Below are 27,682 nucleotides of genomic sequence, written 5' to 3' on the forward strand. Positions count from 1 at the left end.
AAGGAAGGATGAATGGAAAAATGCACAGAGACATTCTTGATAAAAATTTGCTGCCATCTACCAGGATGATGAAGATGAAACGAGGGTGGACATTTCAGCAAGACAATGATCCCAGACACACAGCCAAGGAAACTCTCAATTGGTTTCAGAGAAAGAAAATAAAGCTGCTAGAATGGCCCAGCCAATCACCTGACTTGAATCCGATAGATAATCGATGGAAAGAACTAAAGATCAGAGTTCATAGAAGAGGCCCACGGAATCAAGACTTGAAGACTGTTTGTGTGGAAGAATGGGCCAAAATCACACCTGAGCAATGCATGCAACTGGTTTCTCCATACAGGAGACACAAAGTATTAAATACATTCAGTAAGCGTGTTCAATATTTTTTCCCTGTGTCATTCCATTTTAATACGCATAACTTAATTTATGGACATCTATGGTTGGATGTCTTTGCATGTGTGGATTGCATGGGTTGTTACATCTGATGAAAATGTCATGTCAATAGCACCTTTAGAAATATATTTACTGAGAAAAAAGGTGACGTGTTCAATACTGGTTTCACTTGCTGTATCTTTCACTGTCAATATCTACACATTTATATTTTACACAATCAATATGTCATTTATTTTGTAGTTGTATTTTACTTTCTAGTTGGAAATGTTTATATTTTATGTTGGTTTATTTTCTTGTCTTTGTCTTTTTCATATTAGGTGCAATGCCTTGTTTACTTGTTGCTCTGACTGGACAAAAAACAAATAAATGTAATGACAATACTGTTGTTCTTTTGCTTAAGATTTTAAATGCAGGAATTTTACTTGTAGACGATTTACAATTGGTATTGGTATTTTTTCCAAGGTAAAATACTTGTACTCCTTCCACCAATGCATTTTGCTTATACCATAAAAAAAAAATACCATAAAACGTATATTCTTTGCACTCTCTGCACCTCTCTCTCTCTCTTTCGTCTGTAGTCCCCACATGCTTTAAAGAGTCCATCATTGTCCCTGTCCCCAAAAAGACAAAACCCATCTGCCTCAATGACTACCGCCCAGTTGCACTCACCTCCATCATCATGAAGTGCTTTGAGCGGTTAGTCAAAACTTTTATCACCTCCTCCCTCCCTGACTCACTGGACCCCCTGCAGTTTGCCTACAGAGCAAACAGGTCCACGGATGATGCCATCTCCCTCACCCTCCACACTGCCCTCTCCCACCTGGACCAGAGGAACACTTATGTGAGAATGCTGTTCATTGACTACAGTTCAGCATTCAACACCATTGTGCCCTCCAAGCTCATCATTAAGCTCAGGGACCTTGGGCTCAACAGCGCCCTCTGTGACTGGATCATGAGCTTCCTGACGGGCAGATCCCAGGCAGTGCGGATGGGGAACATCACATCCTCCACCTTGACCCTCAACACCGGAGCCCCTCAGGGTTGTGTGCTCAGCCCTCTCCTCTACTCCCTGTTCACGCACGACTGCGTGGCCACACACAGCTCCAACACCATCATCAAGTTTGCTGACGACACGACCGTCATCGGCCTGATCACAGACGGCGACGAGACGGCGTACAGAGAGGAGGTCAGAGCCCTGACATCTTGGTGCCAGGACAACAACCTCCATCTCAACGTCAGCAAAACAAAGGAGCTGATTGTGGACTACAGGAAGAGGCAGAGAGAGGCACACACACCCATCACCATCGACGGGACTCCTGTGGAGAGAGTCAGCAGCTTCAGGTTCCTCGGGGTTAACATCAGTGAGGACCTGACATGGACACATCACACCAGGGTCATATCCAAGACGGCTCGACAGCGGCTCTTCTTCCTCCGCAGGCTGCGGAAGTTCAACATGGACTCCAGGATACTCTGCAACTTCTACAGGTGCACCATCGAGAGTATCCTGACTGGCTGCATCACCGCCTGGTATGGCAGTTGCACCGCCCTCAACCGTAAGACTCTACAGAGGGTGGTGAAAACTGCTCAGCACATCACCAGGACGGAGTTGCCATCCATGGAGGACCTCTACACCCAGCGGTGTAGGAAGAAGGCCGGTAGGATATTAAAGGACCCCCATCACCCCAGCAACAATCTGTTCTGTCTGCTGCCGTCTGGCAGACGGTACCGCAGCATCCGGACCAAGACCACCAGACTCAGAGACAGTTTTATACCACAGGCTATAAGACTACTGAACTCCTGAGCTGTGTGAATGTCTACTCACATCTGTTTATAGTACACACATACATATATATTATACACATCTGCCATACATATCTGTTTATAGTACACATATCTATATATTATACATATCTGCCATATCTGCTATACATAATATATGCATCTGTCCATACCTCCTCATTCAACAGTGTAAAGTATTTAAATACTCTCAATGTATTCCACATATGTATATATTTCACATCCTCAAATCTGTATTGTTAATATTGTAAATATTCTTCTCTCTTTTTCACTATTTTATTTATCTTTTGCACCATGCATGTTGAGTTGTTGGAGGAGCACGCGACATAAGATTTTCATTGCCAACATATACGCTGTATCTGCTGTGCATATGACAAATAAAACCTTGAAACCTTGAAACCTTGAAACCATCTCCATCTCCCTCCTCCCTTCTGCACGGCCCTATGACGTCACGAACAGCCGGTATAAATCAGCCAGTAGGATCGCAGTGCAGCGCGTGGTGCTGACTAAACTCCCTGTGTCTCTCTCCCTCTCCTCTCAGTCTGTCTCTCCCTCTTCGCTTTGCCTCTCACACCCTCACAGTCTCTCTATCTCCACCCTCCACTCCGCTGCAAACATGGTCGATGTTTTCCTTGGTACCTGGAACCTGAAGGAGAGTGAGAAATTTGATGAATACATGAAGAAGCTGGGTAAGCATGTGTTTTTATAGTGTGTGTAATAATGTATGCATGTGTGTGTGTGCGCATGTGTGGGGAGCAGCCGAGGGAGGATGCACGGCTGCCAGTGCTGCATGCGAGCACATGTACAAATGAGCTCCGATAATAAGGAGTGTTTTGTAGTAAACCTGTTTAAACAGCCGTGGGAAATATATATAAAATAAAAGGAGAGGGTGGAACCAAGATGTAGAATGGAGAAGAAAATAAACATTTATCTAATTATATTCACATGTATGAAGACTCCTGCATTTACTTAGTCACTCCTGCATAGTCACCTACAACGTTCCCTGGCTAATTGTATCTTATTTGACATCTCCTGGAATATTTCTACAGTGGTGTTACAACATAATCCTAATTTCTACTCTTTCTTCTTGCATTTCTTTTTTATTTTATTTTTTTTTACAGTTTTTGAAATTGGTTTTATTGTTTATGTATTACATTTATTTTGCATTGTTGGAGGAGCCAGGGACTTAAGATTGTCATTGCCATTACTACACTGTAGCTACTGTGCATTTGACAATAAAACCTTTGAATCTTGGAACAGAGAAGAGAGAAAGAAACGGGAGGATGGGAACCAGAGGGGGAGGGATAAGAGTGGTTGACCACATGGTGCTGCTTGAATAAGGGAAGGGCCTTCCTTTAGTGAAGACCCCCCCCAACCCCCACTGTGAGAAACTCTGAATGGCAACAAGCTGACATTCACACACTTGAGCATAATGTGGGTGACCTTCGCTGAAAGCTGTTCATTGTGTGGGGCCATGGGAGGAGTTGAATATTAAGATGGTCCCAATGCTGAGGAGCTAATGGGACACCACTATATGTACGAATAATGTGGGCATCCAAATATCTCATGCATAGTTTGGCATGTGTGTGTGATGGGGGCAGGTGCTCTGACTGAACAGCTTGACTTTGTGAGTGAGAGAGATTCATGCCCACTGACCTCAGAGTCACATGAGCGTCGACCTGTCTGCTCTACTCAACACAGAAACCCTTCAACCTTTCACCCTTATCCTCCTGATTGATCACACACAACCCCACACACACACACACACACACACACACACACACACACACACACACACACACACACACACACACACACACACACAGTGACTATTCTGTATTGATCTTGGTAAAGAAGCGGTTTCAGCTCTTAGGGATAAACTGGATAGCCAGCTCAAAAAGGAAGACCTGATTTTTCTCTTCTACTAAAGGTGTGAGTCACTATTACCTAATCAAATACTCTCTTGATTTATCCCACACACCCGCAAAGAAACAGGAGTAACGATTTGCACATATGCATGCCCAGACAGGTCAGTGGGTCCATGCACTGTTTGAAGAACGTGCTGCAAGGTTGGACAGCAGACAAATAGAGATTAGCGCGTGAAGGAGAGCCAAAGGCGTATGTAAATGGTTACTGTTTTTTTTTCTTTTCTCAACTATTAGAATTTGAATTCATATTACAACACCTGGAAAGGCAGTCTGTTTTAAAGACATGCCAAAAAGAGAGCGAATAAATACAAACAAAAAATTTAGTTAATTGGCATGTGGAGTGTTTTGTTGGCGTATAGCCTAATGCTCATTGGCAGTTGAGGCAAAGTGTGGTCCGTTTATTTGATCTCTTTGTTAGTTTTGCTAGCTCTATGAGCTTGGTTTGTTTATGTATGCCTGCGCATCAAAGCTACAATATCCTTAATATCCTTCCCCGTAATATTTCATTTACCCATGTGTCGTTGTTTTCTACAGGTGTTGGCTTCGCTACGCGCAAGGTCGGGAACATTACCAAGCCCACCACCATCATCTCAATGGATGGAGACATGGTGACAGTGAAGACACAGAGCTCCGTCAAGAACACTGAACTCAGCTTCAAGATGGATGAGGAGTTTGATGAGAACACCGCTGATGACAGGAAAGTTAAGGTGAGAGGTCCAAGGACAGATTGTTCAGACAGAGCACAGAATACCAACAATCAAGAGCGAAACCTACTTTAACAATGTGTAACCTTAGCCTTGATCACAAGAAAGTGACTCTATGGAACCTATATATATAAAATACTGAATCCATAAATATATGACCAGGATAATCAGTCATTTGAATGCTTCATATAAGCAAAGGACTAGAAAAATCCTTATTCGTGGCTCACTGTAAGTCACATCATTTATATAATCAGTCGGAACTTTAATTAAGAAAATGGGCAGAGCAGAGGCAACAATGAGACGTTTTGAAGTATCAAAAGATAAAGTGTATACCCAATTTGAATGTTGGATTATTAATGCATTATTGGCGCATTATTACTGACTCTAAAGTGACACCATTTACGAATATATAGAGAAGGTAATAATTAATAAATAATATTATAACATTCTTGCTTTTACATTACATTATATTACAAGACGTAAAAGACCATCAATTAATTTAATATATTTGAGTGTTGCTGCTGACTTTTTTCTGTGACAATGAAATACAGTTGCCAAAGTTAGCAAATATAGATTTAAATACTTTTGATAGCTATTGCTGTTCAGCTTAAGTAACATTTCTAAGTTCAAGTAAGTCATTTTGTGTGTTATAGCTAGTCATATAGTTTTACCTATAGAAATGCAAAATCTGCGAGGTAGGCTGTCAAATAAATATAGTTGACTAAAAAGTACAGTGCTTGTATCTGAAAATTACTAAAATATAAAGTAGCATAATGAAATATAACACTCAGCTTAGCAAATACTTCAAAATTGTATTTAATACATTTCTTTTTACTTGAAATGGCCAAAAAATCTGTTTAAGCATAATCATTATCTTCTCGTAGTCATCTCCCAATTCATTTTTCCTGTTCTCTGCAGTCCTTTGTAACAATTGATGGTGGGAAGTTGGTGCACACCCAGAAGTGGGACGGCAAAGAGACCAGCCTGGTCAGGGAAGTTCAAGGCAACAACCTCACACTGGTCAGTGCTCACACAAAATGCATACAATTAATTAAAAAAACAAAAACAATATATGTGAGTTTGTTTGTATTTTAACCGTCTCTCTCTCTCTCTATCACAGACACTAACAATGGATGATGTCATTTCCATACGTCGCTACGTTAAGGCAGAGTAAAACCTACTACATCCCTCCAGCCTCATCTGGCAACAGCTAAAGCCCCTGCGACCCCAAACTCCTAAAAACGTCAACCCTGAACAATAAAACCTCTCATATGGCTGCTGCAGATTCCCCTCACACTGTGTGCTCAGTATTTACATCACTGCTGACTCTAACCTCCATTCTCCCCTTATCTTTTTCTCTTTACTGGGTTTCCTCCTACTTCAAAAAAACACTGAATAATTTCCGATGGTTTGTTGTTGTTTTGTTCTCTAAAGATACAGTTTTGGATGATATTTTTTTTTTTTTTTAGAAAATGTGTTCTGCATGGTGCCTATGTTAAAGTGGGTTAAGTGTTTGAATTTCAAAGGTTTGCGACGTGAACAAAAAATAAAGTGTCTACACTGTTGGACAAACTGTTAAAACAATGAAATGGCTCCTGGTTGTGTTTGAAATGTTTCGTTTTTGCACATGACAGTTAGTATGTAAAGAAAAGTGAAGTAAGTACTACAGTTGAGATCAATATATGATAACAGAAAACTATTAAGCACTTTCACATTTCACAATTCAGTGCTGAACTGTTAAGCGTTCCGACTGAGTCCATTGTGACAAAAGTGTGCAGGGAAACACAATCGGACAAGTGTATCCACAGAATGTGACCAGAGTTTCCATCAAGGCTTTTTTTACAGGGACACAGTTAATTATAGCTCCTCAACAACGTGTGTGTCCCTGGCTACGTAAAGGGAAAGTTGTTGAATCTTGCATCAAGCAGAAACGAAGAGGGGTTCAGGACATATTGGAAACCTTTGATGAAAAAATTCAACCCCCAACAGTTTGGAAAATGTATATTTACTAGCTTTTCATTCACTTCTGTGCTGTGATTACTGTATGCATTTGAAACTGGGCTCATGTCACATACATTCAAGCTATTTTAACTTAAGACCCAAACTTATATATACTCCATATGTCCTTCACGTTCACTAGGTGTAAGGGCATTGTTGATTCCTGTGCTTGTACTCTAGGTGTGCGTGAGTGTGTGCGCTTTCTAAATTTGGATCATTCCCTCCCTCAGTACATTGATGTCATGAGGTAGCGACTGACTGCCAGCTAGACGAAGGTTGAATAGGTGAAAGATCACAAGGTGATCCATGTCCCTTTCTGCCTCAACCTCCTTAAGTAAACCTGATTAAAGGGAAAAGTTCACCCCAAAACAAAAAAAAATGTCAATGTTCGTCTTACCCAAGCGTCCCCCAACTCAAATCAAACATTGTAATACAAGTTAAACAAATATGGAAAGTCATTTCTTCTTGTGTTGGCTGAATTTTTCTTATGTGCAACACAATACTGGTTTTATCATTAGGGATCATGCTAAATATTTATGTGGCCCCACTACATTCATTTTGTACATCTGTTCGGCGATTAGAGCAGAAAGAGAATGTAAGCGAAAAAAAAGACTCAAGAATGAACTGGAGTTGTGTCAGATCACTGCAGCTGGAAACAATCTTTTCCCACAAACCTACAAGAGGGAGCTTTGAGACATCGCCTTATCTTGTCTTTGAGTGACCGGAGTTATCTTTTGAAAGAAAAACAAACACTGCCATGTCAACTCATTGCCTTTGACCTTGTTGGACATGATGTGTCAAACAATCAGCTCAGTCATGACCTGAGACACGTTACCTTATTTGAAAAAACATTACCACTATTTGACCCCAGGGTGGAACAGACCTTATTTCAATTATCATGTTTGCGTGTGTTTTGGTCCCCCATGGGCTTTCTTAAAAATCAGCAACATAATGAGTTCAAGGACCAAGAACAAAGACGTCAATAGGCATTTTTTTCTTCACAAATAAAAACAACTTTAATGGAGTTAACAGTTGACATGCAGGAAACCGGCTGTGTGTGTTGAAAGCATCCCCTGATGGCAAGCTACACAAACACACACGTATGTAAATGGACAATGAACAGCATACAGCTCCAGGATATCATCACAACCTGAAGATCCTGTCACGCTCACATGTGCGATATTACACATCCTGTTTGTCTTTAATATGCCTGTGTGTGGGTGTGGGTGTGTATGTGTGTGGGATTTCTCTGAAAGGGTTATTTAAAGGACTTTAATGTTACACCCCCTTAAGTCTAGTGTAAAACAATATCTAAATTCCATGCGGGAAGCCGCTTGCAGCCATATTGGTTTCACTTATCCGGTTACATACAGTATGATGAGTACACTCCTCCCTCTGAGCGGGAGCCAGAGGTTACTTTAGGACAAGTGGGGCTTGTCAACTGATTTTGCAACCGTTTACCCTCTGGACAATAATTTGATTTCTTGAAATTTGATAGGAAGTCTGCAAGCTTGATGATAAGATGGGTTAACCTAAAGGGTTGAAGATATCTATATTGAGCTTTAAGTGGAGGAATAATAAAAAAAAAGATACATATCTGGCAGTCTGATGCCAACCACTTCCTCTTCTGCGTCTGTCTGATAGCTGCAGTGTGTGTGAATAAGATATGTATGCATGTACGTATGTATTTGTGGCTGTCTCAGCTGTGTTTGTGTGATCTGTGTTTCTTGTGTTTCTTCTTCTTCTTGTCCTCTTTGTCGTGCTCGTGGCGTCTCTTCTTGGATTTGCATTCGTCACTGCTGCTGTTGCTGCTGTCGCTCCCCGACTCCTTCCTTTCCCTCTTCCTTTTCTTCTTCATTTTCTTCTCCTGGAGGATAAACACATAACGAGAAGATAACCTATAGGTAATATCTGAAGCAAGATGTACAAAAGAATGTATCTCTATTGTTGTATATTCTCTCTGGTTGTATAGAATGCCAATTTTGTATATTCAATGTGTTTGGTCTTTCTTAACTGTTTTTAAAGAGGACCTTTTAATCAATCACACCAATGACTACAATTCCCTTTATGTTTGTAGCCCCACAGGTTCAAGTGTTTCGCATTAGGGCCAATCAAATGATGACTGTACTTCCGCTTTCACTTGCTATCTGTTCTTGCCTTGAAGAAGGTTTCTGACAAGAGGTTTTTTGCACAGATCTCAGTGTGTAGATGCTTTTTTAGTAAGTTTGATCATCTGTAGCTTAGGTGCCTCATAAGTTGGATACGGGGTGGATGCTGTTTTATTTTACTCTTATTAAACTACTAACTTTAAATTTGAGCAATGATAATGCAGACATTATAGCAACAAGACAGCAGTTTCAATACCTCAAAACTCAGTCATAAGACAATTATTTTCATTAAATCAGCAGAAAAGCCAAAACCAAAAGCCAAACTTTTGTCACTTCTCATGAAGCCGTCTTACTTCTCTTACAGAAATGCATTGCCAAACAGACATGTGGGTTGTTGTGTCAGATGACTCACACAAGCGAGAAAGACCAAAAAAAAGGAGAGCTGCGATGAAAAAAGGAAGTGATGCAGGACAGTAAGTGTAATGTTGAATAGTGAGTTTAGCTTAGGAAGGTTCCTAACGGAGAGAAATTAATCAGAAGTACCTCAGTGGCAGCCATGATAAGAGCTGTTTGAATTCTCTAGATGATAGCAAAGGAGCTCTGAAACTTCCTCTATAACCTCCGTTAGATTAGTGAACATTGGACCTTCCTTTACGAAAGGAAAGGAGAAAATGCTGTCCCACGATGGCTTGCAGCCGCAACATTTCCCGTGACACAGCATTCGGCCGATCACAGAAACAGCCGGTCGTGACGAGAAATGCGTTTCATGAAAGTTACGGTGCTTATTAAGCAACTTAAAACGTATACCATAACTTGCCTTAGAGCTTTGTTATGAACGTTCAGAACTATATTAATCAAGAGGAGAAATATGAACGTTACTTTTTAACTGAAATGACCAAATAAAGTCAACACGTCACAGTGTTTACTGAGCTGTGTTGGGTTTCTTAAATGTCTTAAAACACGTTTGAATTGTGATATACAAAGTGATAGGTTAAGGCATAACTAGTTTATAATAAACAGGTTTGTATTTATTTCTAAATATGTTCATATAATCATACGTATTGGGATTCATGTGGGTTAATACGTGTGGACCGGAGGGTGAGCGTGACAAGCATAAGATTCCCTTTCCTTTTTTATTTCAATTCCAACCTTTGTAATTAAGAAGATATGTCTCACTGTGGTTCCGGTCATAAAGCATAAAACAACACCATCAGAGAGCACGGTGCAAATTAAATGTGCTTTCAGTAGTCCGCTTTATAGGAAACTGTAGTTCCCCACAGCAGATACACTGTTAGTGTAAGTGCAGTCGGATTCTCAAAGCACCGCAATCTCTTTTCCTAAGTTCTTTTGAATTCTCCTATCCGCTATTCCTTAACCCGTGACGTTTCATACAAAGGTCAAGGAATAGATAGGAATAGATGATAGGAGCTGATTTTTTGGACTATTCAACCGTACCCTAACTGTTACGATTTTACCTTCTTTTTCTTCTTCTTTTTGTCTGAGTCTAGCTGTGGTGCAACAGCTGAGGCCTGCTGTTGTTGCTGCTGCTGTGGCGCTTCAGCGTCTTCCTCAGGCACTAGAGCGTACTGCAAGCCCGGAGTGGAGAAACAGTCCTTTGTGAAGTGACCTGAAAAGAGTAACGATTTCTTTAAACACATTTTAAATTGATTTCAAGGAAATATATCGGTAGAAAGGTATAAAAAACATATGAGGTATCTTTGTTTGCCGTCATATGACTGTTGTACCTTTGCAGCCACACTTTGAGCATGTTGTGTTGAGTACAGCTTCCAGTGTGATCCTGTTGCCTGTGTGATCCTTAAATTTCCTACGTCGCCTCTGATCTTGCCTGCAACCACAAAGAGACAATGTTACAAGTCTGTGCACCCATGTTGAGAGACACAAACATGCATATGACATAAAACCAAGAGAACTTACTCTGCCATAACATTGTTTGGGTCCAAGTCCTGTCCTGTTCCCTGATTGACAGCTTTCATTGAGAAGGACAACTTCACCTTGTCGCCTTGAATCTGGGAGATGGGGCACAAGGCATCAGTCATTTTGCTCACTTCACTGACACAGCATTGTGTGTGTCTGTGTGCGTCTTCTTACCTCTCTCCCAATGACCTTAATCCACACCTTTTCCCCCATATCGACAATCTCTGAGGCACTCTCAACCCTCGATGCTGACATCTCACTCACATGTACCAGACCTGTATGTGCAATGGAAAAATGTAGATATCATTCTAAATACAAAAACACATAACACAATAACAAGAAATATTGCCTTTTCATCTAATCTAAATTCCCCTTACTGACTGCTAATTCAAACTATAGCTCTAACTTAAATGTAACAGTCAGAACTGTCTTTGGTGCATTTTAAAAAAACATGGTTTGGATGATCGATTTTTCCCAGTACACTTATCGCCCTCCAGTGGTGAAAACGAACGGCAGGTATTTTGTATGACATGCAGGTCAAGGACAATTGTGCCCTGGCAAATCACAGGGGGTGAAAATAGAACATACGAATGACATCTTGATTCATCGATGTGTCCCACTTCTTAGCAACCTTTACCAACCGCAAACACTTTAACCGTTTACTAAAGAAGTCCTTGTTCAAACTGCTAACATGAGAAATTATACAATAATGCTTGCTCTATGTAAAATATCCACGTATTGCAAGATAATTTACAGCCTTTTTATTTTACACAAAGCAGAACTGATAAATATCCATAGTGCAATCAAAGGAGGAGTTTTGTGATAATGTTGAAATCACTATTTAGTAGCAACATGTAGCTTAGGTGCCTTGCAGCCTCTTCTGCTAACTATTGCTGAGACAGCTCCATCAATCACTGACAGACACTTCGCCAAGAGGGCTGCTTCTTGCTTCCTGCACTCTCTCTACTCACTGCATTGGTTTTGGCTCTGGCCAAAGTCCCATGATGCAGTGGTTTTAGCGGGCAGTGGATGATGGTGTTGATTTGCTATACTGTATCTGCCACATCATTGCTCGTTGCTTTGTTTCTCGATAAAGTTCACGTCAGTGTAGATTTTACTGCTTTCCCCAATTGCAATACTCCTGTAAAGGTTTCATATTCTTATTTTAGTTTTCTGCCACTCACTCCTCTGTATTTGGTGGTGTTTTCGCTTTTTAAAGCACTTTTTCTTCCAATTGTGAATGCAAATATGTACGTGTGACTTTTTCCCTTCTAAGATTTGTAAATGTTTGTATTAAAAGTCTGCAACTTTTTGCCAACCTTCTTTCTTGTATCCTGGAAGTCTGACAAAGGCTCCGTACGTCTGCACAGAGACCACCTCTCCTTTGGAAATGCTGTGCATTGGTGGCAGACCCTCCAGTCCAGCAGGCTCGTGTGCCTGGCCATCACTGTCAGACATGTTCTCAGCAGACGGGAATCAATGAGTAGATCTAAAAGATTGAAAGTTTAATAATTGAATTACTTGCAGTGTCAAAAACATAGGTGTGCATGTTCCTTTTCAAGATTAATTTTATTCAATATTAATTCCTATAAAATAATGCAAATCCAGTATTTTGGAGCAAGAGTTACAGAAAAACAAAAACAAATAGATTTTGAAATTATAACATATTTGATTCATATAGTAAAAGACACTTTACCAGAACATCTTAGTCCATTATTTTTAACAAGTAAACATCAATGGCATTTAATATGGTGTTCAAATGAAGCTGTGTAATAGGGACACTGTACATAATAATAACGTCTGGTACACCTGTGGGCTAATATTTATAAATGGCTAAACAAAAAGTATATTCAATTGCATAACATGACATGCTTAAAATGGTTTAAGAGTTATTTTATCACAAATTTAATTAAACCTATTTCTAACACATTGCTATAAAGACCGTAAAAGAACCCTGACTCAATCATTGTAGTTTAAAATATACAATTTTGAGTGGTTGCCAATCATCCCCTCTTTGTAAATAGTATTACAAAAAAATCTGCTAAATTCTCTTAAATCGGGATAAATAATGTGCATAAAGCACTTTGTTTGTATTAAAGGCTACATTACACATGCTTAGCTTTACATCTGCTGTAACATAATAGCTTAGCTTGAAAAGTAGCAATGAGGCTAACGTTAGCTCGCTAGATTAAAGCATTGTTTTAGCAAACATGAGTATCCCGATAAACAAGAATAGGATAATCGATCCGTGCATGATGTATAAAATCCAATCGATATTTGCATAGATAGCTTACAATGTACTTCTAATTTTGCAGAAAATATGAAAATAAAATAGTGTTACCTTACGTCTTAGCAAAGCTGGCTCAGTTTTACATCCGGGGCAGATCAGTTTACCAACAAGCCATGTGAACCAATCAGCGCAGTCGGTGCAGGCCTTGACCAATCACAGGCTTCACATCCGCCGGAAGTAGTTTTCTGTTCTTCTTCGTTGTCGCTCGACGTCCCTCCTAAAAAGACGTCCATTGATTTCGTATAAACTCCAGCAATAAATTCACCGCTTTTGCATTTTCTTTTTGACGAACTCAGGATGATCGAACCCAAGAAGAGACCGGCGGACATGGCGGTGGTTCCTGCCGCCGTGAAGCGGCCTCGGACGGAGCTGGTGGCGGCGGCGCAGTCCCAGCAACTCGTGGCCATGGTGCGTAGAGTACCTATAACCAAAGTCCTCATTTATATCTATCAGAGGCAAACAGTACTGGCAAAACATCAATAATTACTTCACTGAGGACCAACAGGTTGTCTTGAATGCACTAAGAGTTGTTTTTAGGTACAGAAAAGGGACTATGAGGCTATTTAAACCCCTACGAAGGAAAGTAAAATAACATTACTGTGATGTTTTTTAATGTTCAGAAACAAGGCCTGGAAAAAACGTAGATAAACTTGAGTGTCTTTATTGTTATGATATGCTGTTTTTTAAGATTTAGTTACCAGGTCACATTTCGGCTTCAATTAATTCTACTAAAATGTATTATTTGTAATAATCATGTAGAAAGCTAAGGTTCTAGTATTTGTAATGAACTCTAAGTAGACAATGTATTCGCTATATCTTGCTTAAACGAATGCAGTCTAATACAATACTATTGCAATGAATCCTACATTTGGGAAGGTAATCTCAGTTGAAACCACTTTAGATGGCTTCATGACAGAAGCCACTGAAACCTGTATTTTAATTGAATACACTGTAATGAATTGTACAACCTAACCAATTAAATATTATGGAACACTATTGATGCTTCACATAACACAGCCAGTTCAGACTCTGGTCGAAAGACATATTGTTTATTATATTGTTTTGTAACATAATTTTCCTGGAAAGTCTATGTAAAGACAAAACGTTTTTTTGAATAACCTCAAACATATCTTAGTTTTTTTCAAAATGTCTGGTTCGTCATCAGTTGACACGTTTTATGCATAATACATTTACAATTGTTAATTTTATAAATGGGCTGCAAACCTTTTATACTGACACTAATCATATATTTTTCTGCGTCTCCAATAGGGTCCTCCACGGACCTCCAGCCTGCAGGCACCCATTATGCTGATGTCTGGTCATGAGGGCGAGGTCTACTGCTGCAAGTTTCACCCCAACGGAGCCACGCTGGCCTCCTCCGGATTTGACAGGCTCATTTGTAAGATATTAAAAATCCTGAAGCTCAATGATACTGGTTTAAACATACAAACATGTTTCAGTTACTGTGAATAACATGTTGTACACTGTGTTTCTCTGCTGCAGTGATGTGGAATGTGTATGGAGATTGTGATAATTATGCCACGATGAAAGGCCACAGTGGGGCAGTGATGGAGCTGCACTACAACACGGATGGCAGGTATTAACAATCACAGATTAAATAACATTTCTAAGGTTCTAAAGTAAAAAACACAAAGCTTGAGACTTTTTGGTTTGAATGACAGTTGTCAGAACTACCATTATAGGTATAGTAGCTGCAAATACAGATTTTTGTTTTGGGGCATTTAGTGCAATTAAAGTAAACGTACAATTAATAATCCTTATCAATTGAACGTGCTTACACACATGTTAGATTTGTTAAGGTTTATCACTTGGCTTAGGTGACTGGAAAGAGATGTGTCAAACCAATGCTTCATAATTATAAGGTGGATAAATGTGTCTAGTGTTAACCGGATGTGTTTTCTTGCTGTGTATTTCAGCATGCTGTTTTCAGCGAGCACAGACAAGACTGTAGGAGTGTGGGACAGTGAAACTGGAGAAAGGATAAAGCGTCTGAAGGGCCACACCTCCTTCGTTAACACCTGTTACCCGGCTCGTCGAGGGCCCCAACTCGTCTGCACCGGCAGCGATGACGGGACCGTCAAGGTATAATAATCAAATGGTGTATTGCATGATATTGAATAGGATACTTGTATCTTCTCTCACTGGTCTCATTTAATAGACCATGTCTTACAAAAAACATTATTACGTGGTCTTTAATTAATCTCAAGTACTCCAGTTCAGTTGATCGGGCTGCTGTTAATCTTCCTACCTGTCATTTGTCACTGTTGTAGCTGTGGGACATCCGTAAGAAAGGGGCGATCCACACTTTCCAGAACACCTACCAGGTGCTGGCCGCAACATTCAATGACACCAGTGATCAGATACTTTCAGGAGGCATCGACAATGACATCAAGGTACAGCGCTACAGCATACAAAGAAATCCTGGGAATTACAATGTCATGTGCTATAGGATTTTTTTTTTAAATGTTCCCCTTGCCCCTGGATTTCATCCTCAATCAGGTCAACTGGTTCTACTCTTAGTTCTTTACATATAGGCCTGTATACTGTATGTCCTGTGGCGTAAACGTCATCAGCTGTTTTGATGTTGCGCAGGTGTGGGACCTGAGGCAGAACAAGCTGATCTACAATATGCACGGCCATGGGGACTCAGTGACAGGACTCAGCCTGAGCTCTGAGGGATCATACCTTCTCTCAAACTCCATGGATAACACGGGTAAGATCTTTCTCTGTATATTTACAGTATAAGGAATGCATTTTCTTGAGCTTATGAGTGACATTGCAATGGCTAAATGCGTTATTTTGCTTTCTCTGTCTAGTGCGTATTTGGGATGTTCGACCATTTGCACCCAAGGAGAGATGTGTGAAGATTTTCCAGGGCAACGTTCACAACTTTGAGAAGGTAACATAAATAACTCAGACCTGTATATACTAACCTGTTTTTCCACTGTTAATACCATCCAGAGGTTATATAGATATTGTGGAAAATATTGGAATCAACAAATATCTTTTTAGACCTAGCACCATTTATTTTTCCCTAAAAGGCATCAAAAAATGCAGCTTTTTAATTTGCAATAAAGAGCACTTGATGCTCTTGTCCTTCCTAAAATAATGCCGTGTCTTTCAGAATTTGCTGAGGTGCTCCTGGTCTACTGACGGCAGCAAGATAGCAGCTGGCTCAGCTGACAGGTGAGTCAACAAAAACGCACACAATCCCATACCCATAGACACTCGTATAATTCTCATAACTTGTTTTTTAGTACATTTACAAATGTTTCTAAAGGTTGTGCTTTTATTAAAGTACTTTCAAGATAAGACATAAGTATACACTAAACTCACTTAGTATATGTCCAGACTTAAAATAATGACTAGAGCACAATTTGACTGAGGTTTTCTCTTCCTAGATAAGTATTCCTCTTAGTTTGAGTCAAACAGTAATGTGCTCTATGCAATTCTTTGAATCCACCACCACCAACAACAACAACAACACAACTTGAAAAAAAATCACAGCACAAGATGTATTGTTAAAAAAATATGTCTCAGCTGTCTTACGTCAGGAGTCATTCTAGCTGTTTTTCATGTCTGTGTTTATAGATTTGTGTACATCTGGGACACCACATCACGCAGAATCCTGTACAAGCTGCCAGGCCATGCTGGCTCCGTCAACGAAGTCGCCTTCCACCCAGAGGAGCCCATAGGTGAGACAAATAAAAGCTTTACACTGTATCCGCACAGAAAGATTTTCAAATGAAAAACTATATCCATTCAGATGAGCGTTTTAGCACTCCATAGAGAATCTCTGTCCTTACTAACATGCCTAAAAACAAATATCACATGACCATTCAGTAGTAGCACTACATAATCCAGACTTTTAAAATGACTGCTAGCATAGTCAACAAGGTGGACAACCTGAGTAATAAATAATACATGTTGAATGGACAACATGTAGTCGTAGGTTGTTAGTTTTCCTTCATGTTATGTCAGCTATTGAATCAGGAAAGCAGAGGTTGTGACCAATACGTCCAGTCTGGCAGCGGGCGTGTGTCTGCATCATCAATTTCAAAAGTCTCAGTATCAGCCCGTCCAACGCAGTACTGAAGTTTTCTAACTAAAACATGTTTATCAGCGTTTTTAATAATCACTGTTTAAGGAATACCAAAATACAAGATAGTCTGGACGCTAGGTCTAAACAGAGCAAAGATTATGCGATTTTAAAAAGAAGAAAACACAGATCCCAGTGTGGAATAGTGATGTTGAAAGACTTAGTGTGTTTAAAAACATAGTCAGGGGATCAAAATGGAAGAACATTTGAATATTCTTGTGGTTTAGCTAAGATGTGGTTTCACCCAACACTTAATGTTTATGTGTTTATTTGTAAGTTTCAAAACACAACTGACAATAAAAGTTTAATCATCTTTTTCTCTGTCCCTCTTTACAGTGCTGTCTGGCGCCAGTGATAAAAGGCTCTACATGGGAGAAATTCAGTAGTGTGTGTGTGTGTGTGTGTGTGTGTGTGTGTGTGTGTGTGTGTGTGTGTGTGTGTGTGTGTGTGTGTGTGTGTGTGTGTGTGTGTTCACCTGGATGAGGGTGAGTGTCCTGCTTAAGAAGTAGATGGATAGTTTTCAACAGTGGGTTTGTAATCTCTAATTTCATGTGCTTCAGCTTGTCAAAGAACAACCTCAGGACGTGTGTTTGAAGTTCATCATCAGTTACAACAATATCCACAGTGACTTGTTTTTTTATTCTGAATTGATTCTTTTTAATAAACTTGAGTATTCCTTAAAAACTGTTTGTGGGATTCATCTGTCAAGGTTGGGCATTCCTGCGTTAAAATAGTTTCCTCCACCAAGGACTTTAGTGCGTGTGTGTGTGTGTGTGGTTTCTTGTCGGCAGAACACAAATCCTTGCCTGATTTTTGTTGGCAAAGCATGGACCAACATGAGCAAAAATACGAAAACTGTGAATCTGTATATGCAAATATAGAAACTGTTGTTTTATATAATTCATCCAAAACTACTTCTAAAGAAAGCATTGTGCCTCTGCTCTGACTATACTACAATTACTTGACAGTGGTAATAATGACATACATTGACAGTGAGGGCTTATAAAAAAAGTTATTTGGTAAAAATCAAAACTTTTGAGTTGAAATGCAGCAGCAGGATAAGTTGCACTTCTTACAGGTAGCTTTAATATTTACAAGACTTTAAACTTTGATATTAACAGAGGCATTATGTAATAAATTGATACACATCACTTTCTGTGGAACTTGACTTAAAAAAAAAAAATCTATCTAGTTGTAATACATTATTCAAATTAGCCCCACGAAGAATTACTGGCTTGTGACAGCTGTTTAATTACACACTGAACATGGGTTTACTCAATTAAGTAGGGTTTTAAATGTGTGGGTCACTTCACACAGCCTATTAGAAATAAATGTGTTAGAGATTTGCTTCCTAGTAAAGCAAGGGCAAGTTTGTTTAACACATTTTAAATACAGGCAGTTCACAGTGCTTTGGGCTACATAGGGTGGAGAAATTAGCCGTTACAACATTAACATGACAGCTTATTTGAAAGTCTTATGCATAATGCATAAGTGAAAAAATTATGTTAAACTAGTTTTCCATGTTTTCTCATATGGCCTTGTGATAACCAACGGTCCCTGCCTTTTCATCACATCCTAACTTGGTAAAACTGTTGCACTGCTCTTGTGTTAAGTAGCTGGGATTAAACAAGGCTGCTAATTGTGTTTCTTCCGCTCTGAATAACCGCAGCCTGAGCAGACGAGCGGCGGACTGCCTGTTCTCTCTGTTCGGATGGGAGTGGGAGGCGATCACAGACTTGATTATTTTCGGCTGTCTGAACCACCGCCACGAGCCCCGGTTTCTTTTGTGCTCCGTTTTTTCCGAACGCCTCGCGGGGCTGCTGCTCGGCCACGCGCAGTCACGCACGCGGGTCTGCAGAATCCATGCAGCTCCTCCTCAAGGGGGTCGCGGTGACTGAAAGCCCCCACCCCCTCGTCTCTCTCTCTCTCAACCCCTCGTTTCTCTCTCTCTCCCCCCGGCTCCTCCTGCGCCCGCCCCGGCACGGATTGTTGACAAAAGACGCTGCGAGACGGAGCTCGGAGCCCGGTGCTGGTGAACAGATCCGCCCGGTAACTAGTTCCAGTTACAGGAGACGGAGGTTGGGACGACTGGGGTTAAAGGGGGACACAAGGACTCTTCCACTCCTAGAAAACCGTGAGTCACAACGAGCTGCTTTGTGTTGGTGTAGCCCAACGCTAGCCGTGTAGTAACACAGCGGGGTCGGCCCCCTCCTCCCCACCGCCCCCCCGTGTGATCCGGTATCATATGATGCTAATTTCTGTCTATACCCCGGGGCAGATTATGACAGCTTTGTGTCTTTGTGTGTCCCCTCTCCGGAAGGTGTGGCCGAGGTGATTCGGTTGTCGGTTGTGGTCGGACCGCAGCAGGCCGGTGTGAAGTGACGCCCCCCCCCTCCTCTTCCTCTTCCTCTCTACTCGTAATTGGTATTTACCGACAACAAAAACAGCTGCCAAGATGGGTCACTCGCTGTGAGACGAAGGGCCACACCGACGCTACAGGAGGTAGCGGCGGCCTTAGGCAGGTCTATTCAGCCGGGAATGGTGTGAGCTGAGACCACCAGGCAGTCTGGATCTGACCGGCGACCCGTCCTTCCCCCGGAGCCTCCGGGGCTCCAAGCCTCGTCCTGAGCCCTCCAAGATGGGGAAGTGCGACGGACGATGCACGCTGCTGGTGATATGTTCACTGCAGTTGGTGAGTGTGTGTATACATCTATGTTTGTGTGTGTTTGTTGGTTTGTTTGCCAAAGCTGCCTCTCTAATCACTCACTCACCATGATGATATAATTAGAGCAGCGTGCTACAGACATTCATGCACATTGTAATCAATTTCTCTCCAGCCTGTGTGTAGGTCACATTTAAAAAAGCTTTGAGCTGCAGCTGCTATGGTGCCATGCCACATTACAAGCAAGGGTGTGTGTCTTTGATTTTATGTCTGTAGTAGAGAGAAGACTGATTCCCATTCTGGTAAAAAAACAACAACATGTGAATATCAAGATGGGACAAGGAGGCCCTGTTCACCATCTGTCCTTCATTCTGGAGTTAAAGTTAGCGGTGTCTTGTGCCTACAAATAGCTTGAGACTATCCCTCTTAAACGTAATAAGTGTGTAATATGAGATGGTATCAGCTATTCCTGTAGTGAGAATGATTGAGTGCAGCAGTGTGAGGGCTAGTTATCCGGGCTATTGTTTGCTGGGCTGATGAGTTGTGGGGAGGCAGGGGATTCACTTGGCCCATAGATCCTCATTAGTTTTGGGGGAGCTTTTAGGGGGTTGCTCCTCTTTTACAGTCACTGGACTGGCTGGTGCTCCAGGCAGTTACCATGGAAACAACTGCGGCAGACCTGTGTATTTGTGTCCCTGTCACTGTGTGTGTGTGTGTGTGTGTGTGTGTTTGAATGTGTGTTTAATTTGCATATATCCTCGCTTGTGTGTGTAATGTCTTTTCTCTAATGTGTGTGTGTGTGTATATATGACCCCTCCCACTGTCCCATAGGTGGCGGCCCTCCAGAGGCAGGTGTTTGATTTTATGGGCTATCAATGGGCTCCCATCCTGGCCAACTTCCTGCACATAATGGCCGTTATCCTGGGAATGTTCGGCACTGTGCAGTTTCGCTTCAGATACCTTATCTTTGTGAGTATTCCCTCTCCCCCTGCCGATGATGCACACTGCTATTGTTTACTTTAAATTGATAATGCATGAGTGTGCAGAAAGTGATCTCTGTATCCGATTGGCAGTATGCAGTATGGCTGGTCCTTTGGGTGGGCTGGAACTCGTTCATAATCTGTTTCTACCTGGAGGTTGGAAACCTGTCTCAGGTGAGTTCTGTTTACTGATTTTTAATACTGGGTTATTTGCTTTATTCCATCTGTCTTGAGTTAGATTATTACTTAGTTTCAGATAATTAATAATAGATGATTCGGAATACTGAACAAATTCCATCCCAGTTTCTCAAAGTCCAAGGTCTTTGAATGTTTGAAAATATTTTGTTTTGTTTGTACAATGAACCCAGAGATATTCCGTTTTTAACAGAGTTAAGCAAATATGCTGCGAAGATATATCTATATTTGATATTTGAGAGCCTGAAAACAGCATTTCGTGACATTTTTGCTCTAAGTTACCTAACCTGTAAGCATACGTTCCTGCTGCACAAAACATGTACATACTCATCCCTTTGTGGGCCCCACCACAAACATTGGCAGTCCCTGGTGTACTTCATGTATCACTGTAACAATGCCAAATGTTCTGTTTCCAGCTTCTCAAATCTTAGGGTGTTACGTTTTTATATTAGTTTCATATCAGCCATAAAAGAACTTATGACTCTGAGTTTTTGTTGACTTATCAGTTAATCAGTGGAGTCACTAAACATGAGAATAACCCTTAACTGTAGCCTTGTTTTTATATATGTGTATGTATGTGTGCACGTGTTCAGGACAGGGACTTTCTCATGACGTTTAACACATCCCTTCATCGCTCGTGGTGGATGGAGCATGGTCCTGGTTGCCTGGTGACGCCAGTGCTGGACTCCAACATGGCCCCAGACGACCACCATGTCATCACTGTTTCCGGGTGTCTCCTCGACTACCAGTACATAGAGGTTTTGAGTTCGGCCTTTCAGGTCCTATTGGCTGTACGTATCACACACACACACACACACACACACACACGCACATACACAGGGTTCATACAAAGTCTTGGAAGTTTTCGAAATGCGTAATTTAAAACGTTATGTTTTTCCAAGGATAGATTATGCTTGAATTCGAATGCTGTCCTACAGAAGTGCTTGATTTTCGCATCCTCACATTCACTCACGTAAAGCAAAACTCTTTTAATATTGGTTGCTTTCCCCTTTCGTCTTGCACCTGGTGATACAATTAAATCAAACATACTACACTTTCCCCCCCTGCAATAGCCTTTATGTATGCATTTGAGATGTGATGAAAAAAGTTGCATTATTGGTTTAGGTACCTTGAAACTGGTTAAAAAGTGCTCTTAAGAAGCTTTACTGACCCTGTACAAATATTCCTTTTCCCGAAACATTGTTTAAGAGTGTTATTTTTTCAATTAGTCTGCTGACCCTTAATTGACAAACTTTAGTCAGCAGTGACTCAGCCTGAACAGCAACAGTCATCTAATATCTGCCTCTCTCTTCTCTAACAGCTCTTTGGCTTTGTCTACGCCTGCTACGTGAGCAAAGTCTTCCAGGATGACGAGGACAGCTGTGAGTGCTCTTGTCTTCTCCTAAAAGCTTGTTGATCCTCTTCTAGTGCCTTTTTCAGCCGATCAGGTTTACTTGTGTCATTCTCTGGAGGTGGGTTTGTGTTAATGATACACAGCTTTGGATGTGAGTGCTGTTAGCTCATTGTCTTCTCCCGCTGGCTCATGCTGAGTGTTACACTGAGCTAAATCACCGCCGAGAATTCCCTCTCGGGGATCTGAGCGCTTTAACTGTGGGAATATTAGAGATTTTTGTCAGAAGATTCACGCTGTCAGGAGTCGGTCTGCTGGCATGTGCTTGTCTGTGGGATTGGGTGTGCCATCTGTGTGTGTGAATGCTTCATGGTGCTCACATTAATGTTTCACTTAATTGAGTAAATTAGGTCCAGTAATTACAATACGACAAATGCATTTCCTCTAAAAGGAAGTGTCATGCTATGCCTGTCATGTCCAAACAACACGCTTTGTCAGAATGATATACATGTTAAAACAAATGGGTGGTGAGAAAAGATGGTGATAAGAGCATGCAATGTAACGGCTAATGATGGATTCTTGGAGTTCACACACATAGTACTTAATAGTTTAATATAGAAATGTTGTCATGGTTTTGGTTGTCATCAAAATAAAATGAAAACATTTGATGTATTTGTAAGAAATACATTTAAAATATAAGAAAAAACATACCAGATAGGAAAACACGTTTAAAAACCATCAATCTATAACATAAACACATTTTTAGGACAAGTAGCCGTTTGGATAGTTTTCTATAAAATATATAGATTTGGAAAATATGAAGCTGTGGCCCTCAAGACTGTTTCCAAATCAACTGAAACTCGCTTCATAAACTAACAACAGACAACATTTGGAAGAATGAATTACAACATCACAAGAGTAATAGTTTTAATATGTCCCATCATGCATCACAAAATCTCCACTGATGCACAAAATCTGGGACAATTTTCTGGTTCAGCTGCCACCACATATATTTGTTCCTTCTACATTGATCGAGAAAGATTAGAACAATGTATCAGTGACATAGAAGCAGTGAGAAGTATCCGTGCTGATTCCAGTATTACAGTAATATAAAGGGGTACATCAATAGGTTTTCCTGTCAAAATAGAATCTGATCTGTGAAACCAACACCTGGTCAAAAAACAAATACATATTTAAGGGAAAGTGGAATGATGTCATTTTTTTCTCTTTTTGAAGTTGATTTCATAGGTGGCTTTGACTCGTATGGCTACCAGCCTCCTCAGAAGTCTTCCCATCTGCAACTGCAGCCTCTTTACACGTGAGTTGCAGATATATTAATATACTTCACGTTCTCCTGAACATCTGAACATTAGTCTTATTGTTAAACATGTGGAGTACTCCAAAATGTTGAGTGTTTCAGTCCCTCACTGAGATACAATACACTGTAGTTTAGGCCAAGATATGCACAGACTTTTAGTCCTTGATTGGATCAGGTTTGTTTTTCAATTGAGTTTAAAATACTTTATTTGTCCCTCAAGGGGCAATTCCAAGAAAATCGAACTGTATTGTGTGAAATCAGCCGAGTGCCCCTTTCCTGCACATCTATGAAACTACAGCAGACTGTAACATTGATTTGTAACACTGTGTCTTCCACTGATCTCCTCTTCTCTGCATCCCAGGGCTGGTTAACCATTGGTAGCGCCCCCTTCAGGCATAACCCTGACGGTGTCACTGTGGATGGAAAGCGGCGGTGCCTCGATAACACTCACTCTGTGTGTCACAGTTTACTGGAAGAATGGACTTACCCCAACCAGAGGGAGAGACGTCTGTGCGTGAATGCATGTGTGCTTGTGTCAGAGAAAGAGAAATACAGCCCTGAATAGAATGTACAGAACTCAGGGAAGAACCAGCATGCCAGGTGGTATGATAAGATGAAGGAGGAAGAAGAAAAGGAGGAGGTACAGATAACAAGAGCTGGGAAAACCTCTGTCAGGACACACTTCACTAAACTGCCAGCTCTCACCACTTTCACAACTGTGTGTATGTTTGTGTGTGATTGTGTAACACCACAGGACGAGCTGGTGCTTTGTGGTTGCACCCTGGACTCTTACCACTTGGTGTCCCTGTGAATTATTTTTGGGGGTGCTTATTTGTGTGTGTGAAGGGGGGGTTGGGCGGGTACGTGGGTGGGGTCACAATAAAAAGAGGCACGGCTCTTACCTGTTGTCGTATTAGAACGTGGTGAAGTCAAACTAGAGCAGTCTTACGATTCCCATTCCCAAAGCCATCTTTACCTCCCGCGCTGTTAAAACCACTGATTACATTCAAGCTTCTTACCTTACCCACCTGGCCTGCTGCGGTAGTGAAACAGAGCAGGTGGAGCCGAGAGGATAAACTGCTCATAGGATCAGGCTGGTGATATTTTATACATTTTATTATTGACCAAAACCATTAGATCCGTTCATCACTCTCTCAAAACGTTTCACACTTTCTCAGCTTGTGGCTCATAGGACTGAGCCTGTTCTTGGAGGCGCACATGGTTAAAAAGAGAGTCACAGAATTTGACTAACACCTAAAGTGAATACTTTACTGAAACAGATTTTCACTGAAGCCATTAGTTTTACAATTTACTGTTGACACGAACCAGCATATTTAAAATGATGAAAACCTAATATCCTGTGAACAAAGGATAATACCTTGTCGGCAGTTGTGAGGCCTTGTGTTTTTTTTTAATGTATCAGTTAATCTGATTGCCTTTTAGCTATTTATTATTTATATAGTGTTTTTGTACAAACAAACTTTCTCCACCTTCCTTTTTTAAGTGAAATGTATTCACCCAAAAATAGAAAACGCACAATAAACAAAATCATTAACACTTTTTTCTTCTTCTGTTGGACACAGTCATAATATTGTTATCAAGTTATTATTATCGTGTAGTCATAACATCATGGAAGCCCTAATTTAAGCACGGTTCTATTTACAGCTGCACATGTGCTGCGCTGTCGAGTATTTACAGCAGCAGGGCTCTGGTTTGTGGGATCATCTCAAAATAAACTACAGTGCCTAGATTCATCAGTATGAAGGAACATATCACCCAGTGCAGCAGTGTGGCTCTCACTGATGTAATGTTCAAATGTTATTTTTTAAAGTTATGTTACAACAATGGATCACAGAGGAGTGAGATATATCAGGCTCACACTTCTAGTCAATGGGATCTTTTCATTGTTGGTTTTGGTGGTTCATGCAATTTGTTGACAGTGAGATAAACAATATCACCAGACTAATCCTTCAAAGTTCAGTAGAAAAATCTAGTCAAATGTCCAGGATATTTTGTTTTCAGGAAAATAAACTCAGCCTACTGTTCATGTAATGCTGAAGCTTAGGGATGCAGATGGCTTTGGGATCAGGCATTAGTGTGTCTATTTGGGGGGGTGGGGTGGGGGGGGGGGAGCAGTGGGGATACTGTGCATGTAAATAACCAGCCAATGATTGTTTTGTTGGTTACATTTAGAAAGGGGGGGTTGCATTAGGGGCGGGTAGGGCTTGGGGAAGATTGGTACGCATCAAAGTTCTGTCTTCATACCTGTTTCCTTTGTTCCCCCCTTTTTTGATAACGTCATTCTGCCCTCTTTGAACCCGCCTGCAGTGACTTCTCACAATCTTTTTCAAAAACGACATTCACCTCAACTCATTGACTGATTTCCACAGGGGAAAGGCCACATATTAGACCAGAGAGAAACAAAATGTCATGGTCAAGTGTTCTGGTAATTATAATTGAAGACATGAAGGAGAAAATGGGGACAGGTATGAGGTGAAGACCTTATTTGTTGTAGGGAGAAGTTTGAAATAATAAAAATACACTTTCTACGTTAAATAGGACTTCTGTTGTCATCTGTAGACACGCATTAGAATGAGTGCTTTTATTCCAAATATTGATTACATTATATTAATATTTGGATTAGGTGCACAGAATTACATTTTTGCTGGATTAGTTTGGAAGATTATAAAAAAACGGCTCTAAACTGATATTGTATAATGGGGGTTTTATATGTAGTAATATATTGATGCGGTTTATACTTCATAAAAATCAACTTTCATCTTTATTTGTCCCCCTAAGGGCAGTTGGTTTTGCAGCACAGTGTAACATAAACCACACAGACCTGACATTAAAAAATAGCACTTTGATATCATAAAGGGATTTAGTTTATGCTTGCAGTGATTAAGACTGAGCTCACTGCTGCTCTTTCATTTAAATGGTAACAATTACGATTTTATTTTCCAAATCATTTCAATGAAAGGTCATTATTGTAATGTTTTCTTGATGGTTTATGATGATACAAGGCCTGTAATAGAAAACAGTGCATACCTATACACAGTAAGTATTTTACTAGAGATGACTCAGTGGTAATTCAAGTTTAAAATGATTCTCTAATTAGCAAACCAAAAAATCGCCACAGCATAAAAAATAAACAATGAGCTTGTGTAATTGGTATTGGGCAGATTTTTTGAACTGCATGTGTGGTGATGTGCAAGACAAAGGATTTATCTTGAATCAACTTTTATCTAAGGCCACCAAATTTACTTTATAACTTTAACTGTATTGCCAAATTACACTTCAGGCTATTTAATCCAGTATGCCTGGACCAGTCAAGTGTTTTTCATTAGCCTACCTCTATTTTAGTATGATAACCATAGATTATTTTCTACATGGCTGCTATCATCTATTTGCATTACGTCACCCTTACCGGTTTAGGGCAGTCTTATTTACCCCAGTCTGCAGACTCGGGGTTGTTAGTCGCACCCAGAGCCGTATATAGATCTATATTTATATACGGCTCTGGATGCAACTAATCAAAGACCCCAAAAAGGGTATTTTTATTGTTATTTAGGCCGCACATCGTCCTCTCACATTCCTGAGGTGCAGCAGAGCGTCCTGCAGCCGCGCACTGCTGACCGTGTGGCGCAGCGTGTTGCCATGGCTGCCAAGCTCTCCGTTACCGTAGAGACCCCGGTACACTGTGTACAGTCCAACCCCCGATAATAAAATAACACAATATCCACTTGTTAAAAGTGAATGTTATTCTTTCTTTTTATCATAACAACCACTACCACACTGTGGTAATATAAATGTAATAATAATAATATGTTTTTGTTATTTTTGTTGTTTATTTTAGTGACCAAATACACAAACGACTGTGTGGAAAATTCTGTTTTTTTAAAG

The 27,682-nt window shown here is 40.6% G+C and overlaps 4 protein-coding genes across 6 annotated transcripts; 3 read left to right on the plus strand and 1 right to left on the minus strand.

The window, feature by feature from the left end:
- The first annotated feature begins 2,657 nt into the window (after nt 1–2,657).
- On the plus strand, nt 2,658–6,411 carry fabp3 (fatty acid binding protein 3, muscle and heart). The gene is made up of 4 exons (XM_063899483.1): nt 2,658–2,879; nt 4,653–4,825; nt 5,741–5,842; nt 5,943–6,411. Exons 1-4 carry the CDS (start codon nt 2,807–2,809, stop codon nt 5,994–5,996), a joined length of 402 nt encoding a protein of 133 aa, XP_063755553.1. The 5' UTR covers nt 2,658–2,806; the 3' UTR covers nt 5,997–6,411.
- Nucleotides 6,412–7,815: 1,404 nt separating this feature from the next.
- On the minus strand, nt 7,816–13,339 carry zcchc17 (zinc finger, CCHC domain containing 17). Of its 3 annotated transcripts, none has more exons than XM_063899613.1 (7): nt 13,205–13,339; nt 12,183–12,352; nt 11,038–11,138; nt 10,864–10,955; nt 10,674–10,774; nt 10,404–10,555; nt 7,816–8,687 (listed from the first exon to the last, which is right to left on the minus strand). In XM_063899613.1, exons 2-7 carry the CDS (start codon nt 12,319–12,321, stop codon nt 8,520–8,522), a joined length of 753 nt encoding a protein of 250 aa, XP_063755683.1. In that variant the 5' UTR covers nt 12,322–12,352; nt 13,205–13,339; the 3' UTR covers nt 7,816–8,519. The 3 variants fall into 3 exon arrangements, with proteins under 3 accessions (XP_063755683.1, XP_063755684.1, XP_063755686.1); XM_063899614.1 differs by having other exon boundaries at nt 13,210–13,320; XM_063899616.1 differs by lacking the exon at nt 13,205–13,339 and adding an exon at nt 13,158–13,179.
- Nucleotides 13,326–17,953, plus strand: snrnp40 (small nuclear ribonucleoprotein 40 (U5)). Its single transcript, XM_063899612.1, has 10 exons — nt 13,326–13,561; nt 14,423–14,552; nt 14,657–14,750; nt 15,091–15,256; nt 15,445–15,567; nt 15,767–15,887; nt 15,991–16,073; nt 16,299–16,360; nt 16,766–16,869; nt 17,610–17,953. The coding sequence occupies exons 1-10, from the start codon at nt 13,451–13,453 to the stop codon at nt 17,657–17,659; spliced, it is 1,044 nt and encodes a 347-aa protein (XP_063755682.1). The 5' UTR covers nt 13,326–13,450; the 3' UTR covers nt 17,660–17,953.
- Nucleotides 17,954–19,190: 1,237 nt separating this feature from the next.
- nkain1 (sodium/potassium transporting ATPase interacting 1) lies at nt 19,191–25,881 on the plus strand. Its single transcript, XM_063898443.1, has 8 exons — nt 19,191–19,407; nt 19,594–19,965; nt 20,767–20,904; nt 21,009–21,089; nt 21,704–21,901; nt 22,432–22,492; nt 23,698–23,779; nt 24,141–25,881. The coding sequence occupies exons 2-8, from the start codon at nt 19,912–19,914 to the stop codon at nt 24,148–24,150; spliced, it is 624 nt and encodes a 207-aa protein (XP_063754513.1). The 5' UTR covers nt 19,191–19,407; nt 19,594–19,911; the 3' UTR covers nt 24,151–25,881.
- Nucleotides 25,882–27,682: the final 1,801 nt, after the last annotated feature.

Source organism: Eleginops maclovinus, chromosome 13, assembly GCF_036324505.1.
Source record: "Eleginops maclovinus isolate JMC-PN-2008 ecotype Puerto Natales chromosome 13, JC_Emac_rtc_rv5, whole genome shotgun sequence".
Lineage (NCBI taxonomy): Eukaryota > Metazoa > Chordata > Actinopteri > Perciformes > Eleginopidae > Eleginops > Eleginops maclovinus.

Excerpts from the sequence above, each read along its gene's own strand:
- snrnp40 (XM_063899612.1), top strand. The coding sequence starts at position 13,451 with ATGATCGAACCCAAGAAGAGACCGGCGGACATGGCGGTGGTTCCTGCC. Across the intron at positions 13,562-14,422 it reads CCCAGCAACTCGTGGCCATG|GGTCCTCCACGGACCTCCAG; the intron begins GTGCGTAGAGTA and ends CGTCTCCAATAG. Across the intron at positions 16,074-16,298 it reads ACGTTCACAACTTTGAGAAG|AATTTGCTGAGGTGCTCCTG; the intron begins GTAACATAAATA and ends CGTGTCTTTCAG.
- nkain1 (XM_063898443.1), top strand. The coding sequence starts at position 19,912 with ATGGGGAAGTGCGACGGACGATGCACGCTGCTGGTGATATGTTCACTG. Across the intron at positions 20,905-21,008 it reads GCTTCAGATACCTTATCTTT|TATGCAGTATGGCTGGTCCT; the intron begins GTGAGTATTCCC and ends TCCGATTGGCAG. Across the intron at positions 22,493-23,697 it reads CCAGGATGACGAGGACAGCT|TTGATTTCATAGGTGGCTTT; the intron begins GTGAGTGCTCTT and ends CTCTTTTTGAAG.
- fabp3 (XM_063899483.1), top strand. The coding sequence starts at position 2,807 with ATGGTCGATGTTTTCCTTGGTACCTGGAACCTGAAGGAGAGTGAGAAA. Across the intron at positions 4,826-5,740 it reads CTGATGACAGGAAAGTTAAG|TCCTTTGTAACAATTGATGG; the intron begins GTGAGAGGTCCA and ends TGTTCTCTGCAG. Across the intron at positions 5,843-5,942 it reads AAGGCAACAACCTCACACTG|ACACTAACAATGGATGATGT; the intron begins GTCAGTGCTCAC and ends TCTCTATCACAG.
- zcchc17 (XM_063899613.1), bottom strand. The coding sequence starts at position 12,321 with ATGTCTGACAGTGATGGCCAGGCACACGAGCCTGCTGGACTGGAGGGT. Across the intron at positions 11,139-12,182 it reads TCCAGGATACAAGAAAGAAG|GTCTGGTACATGTGAGTGAG; the intron begins GTTGGCAAAAAG and ends TTGCACATACAG. Across the intron at positions 10,956-11,037 it reads TTAAGGTCATTGGGAGAGAG|ATTCAAGGCGACAAGGTGAA; the intron begins GTAAGAAGACGC and ends CCCATCTCCCAG.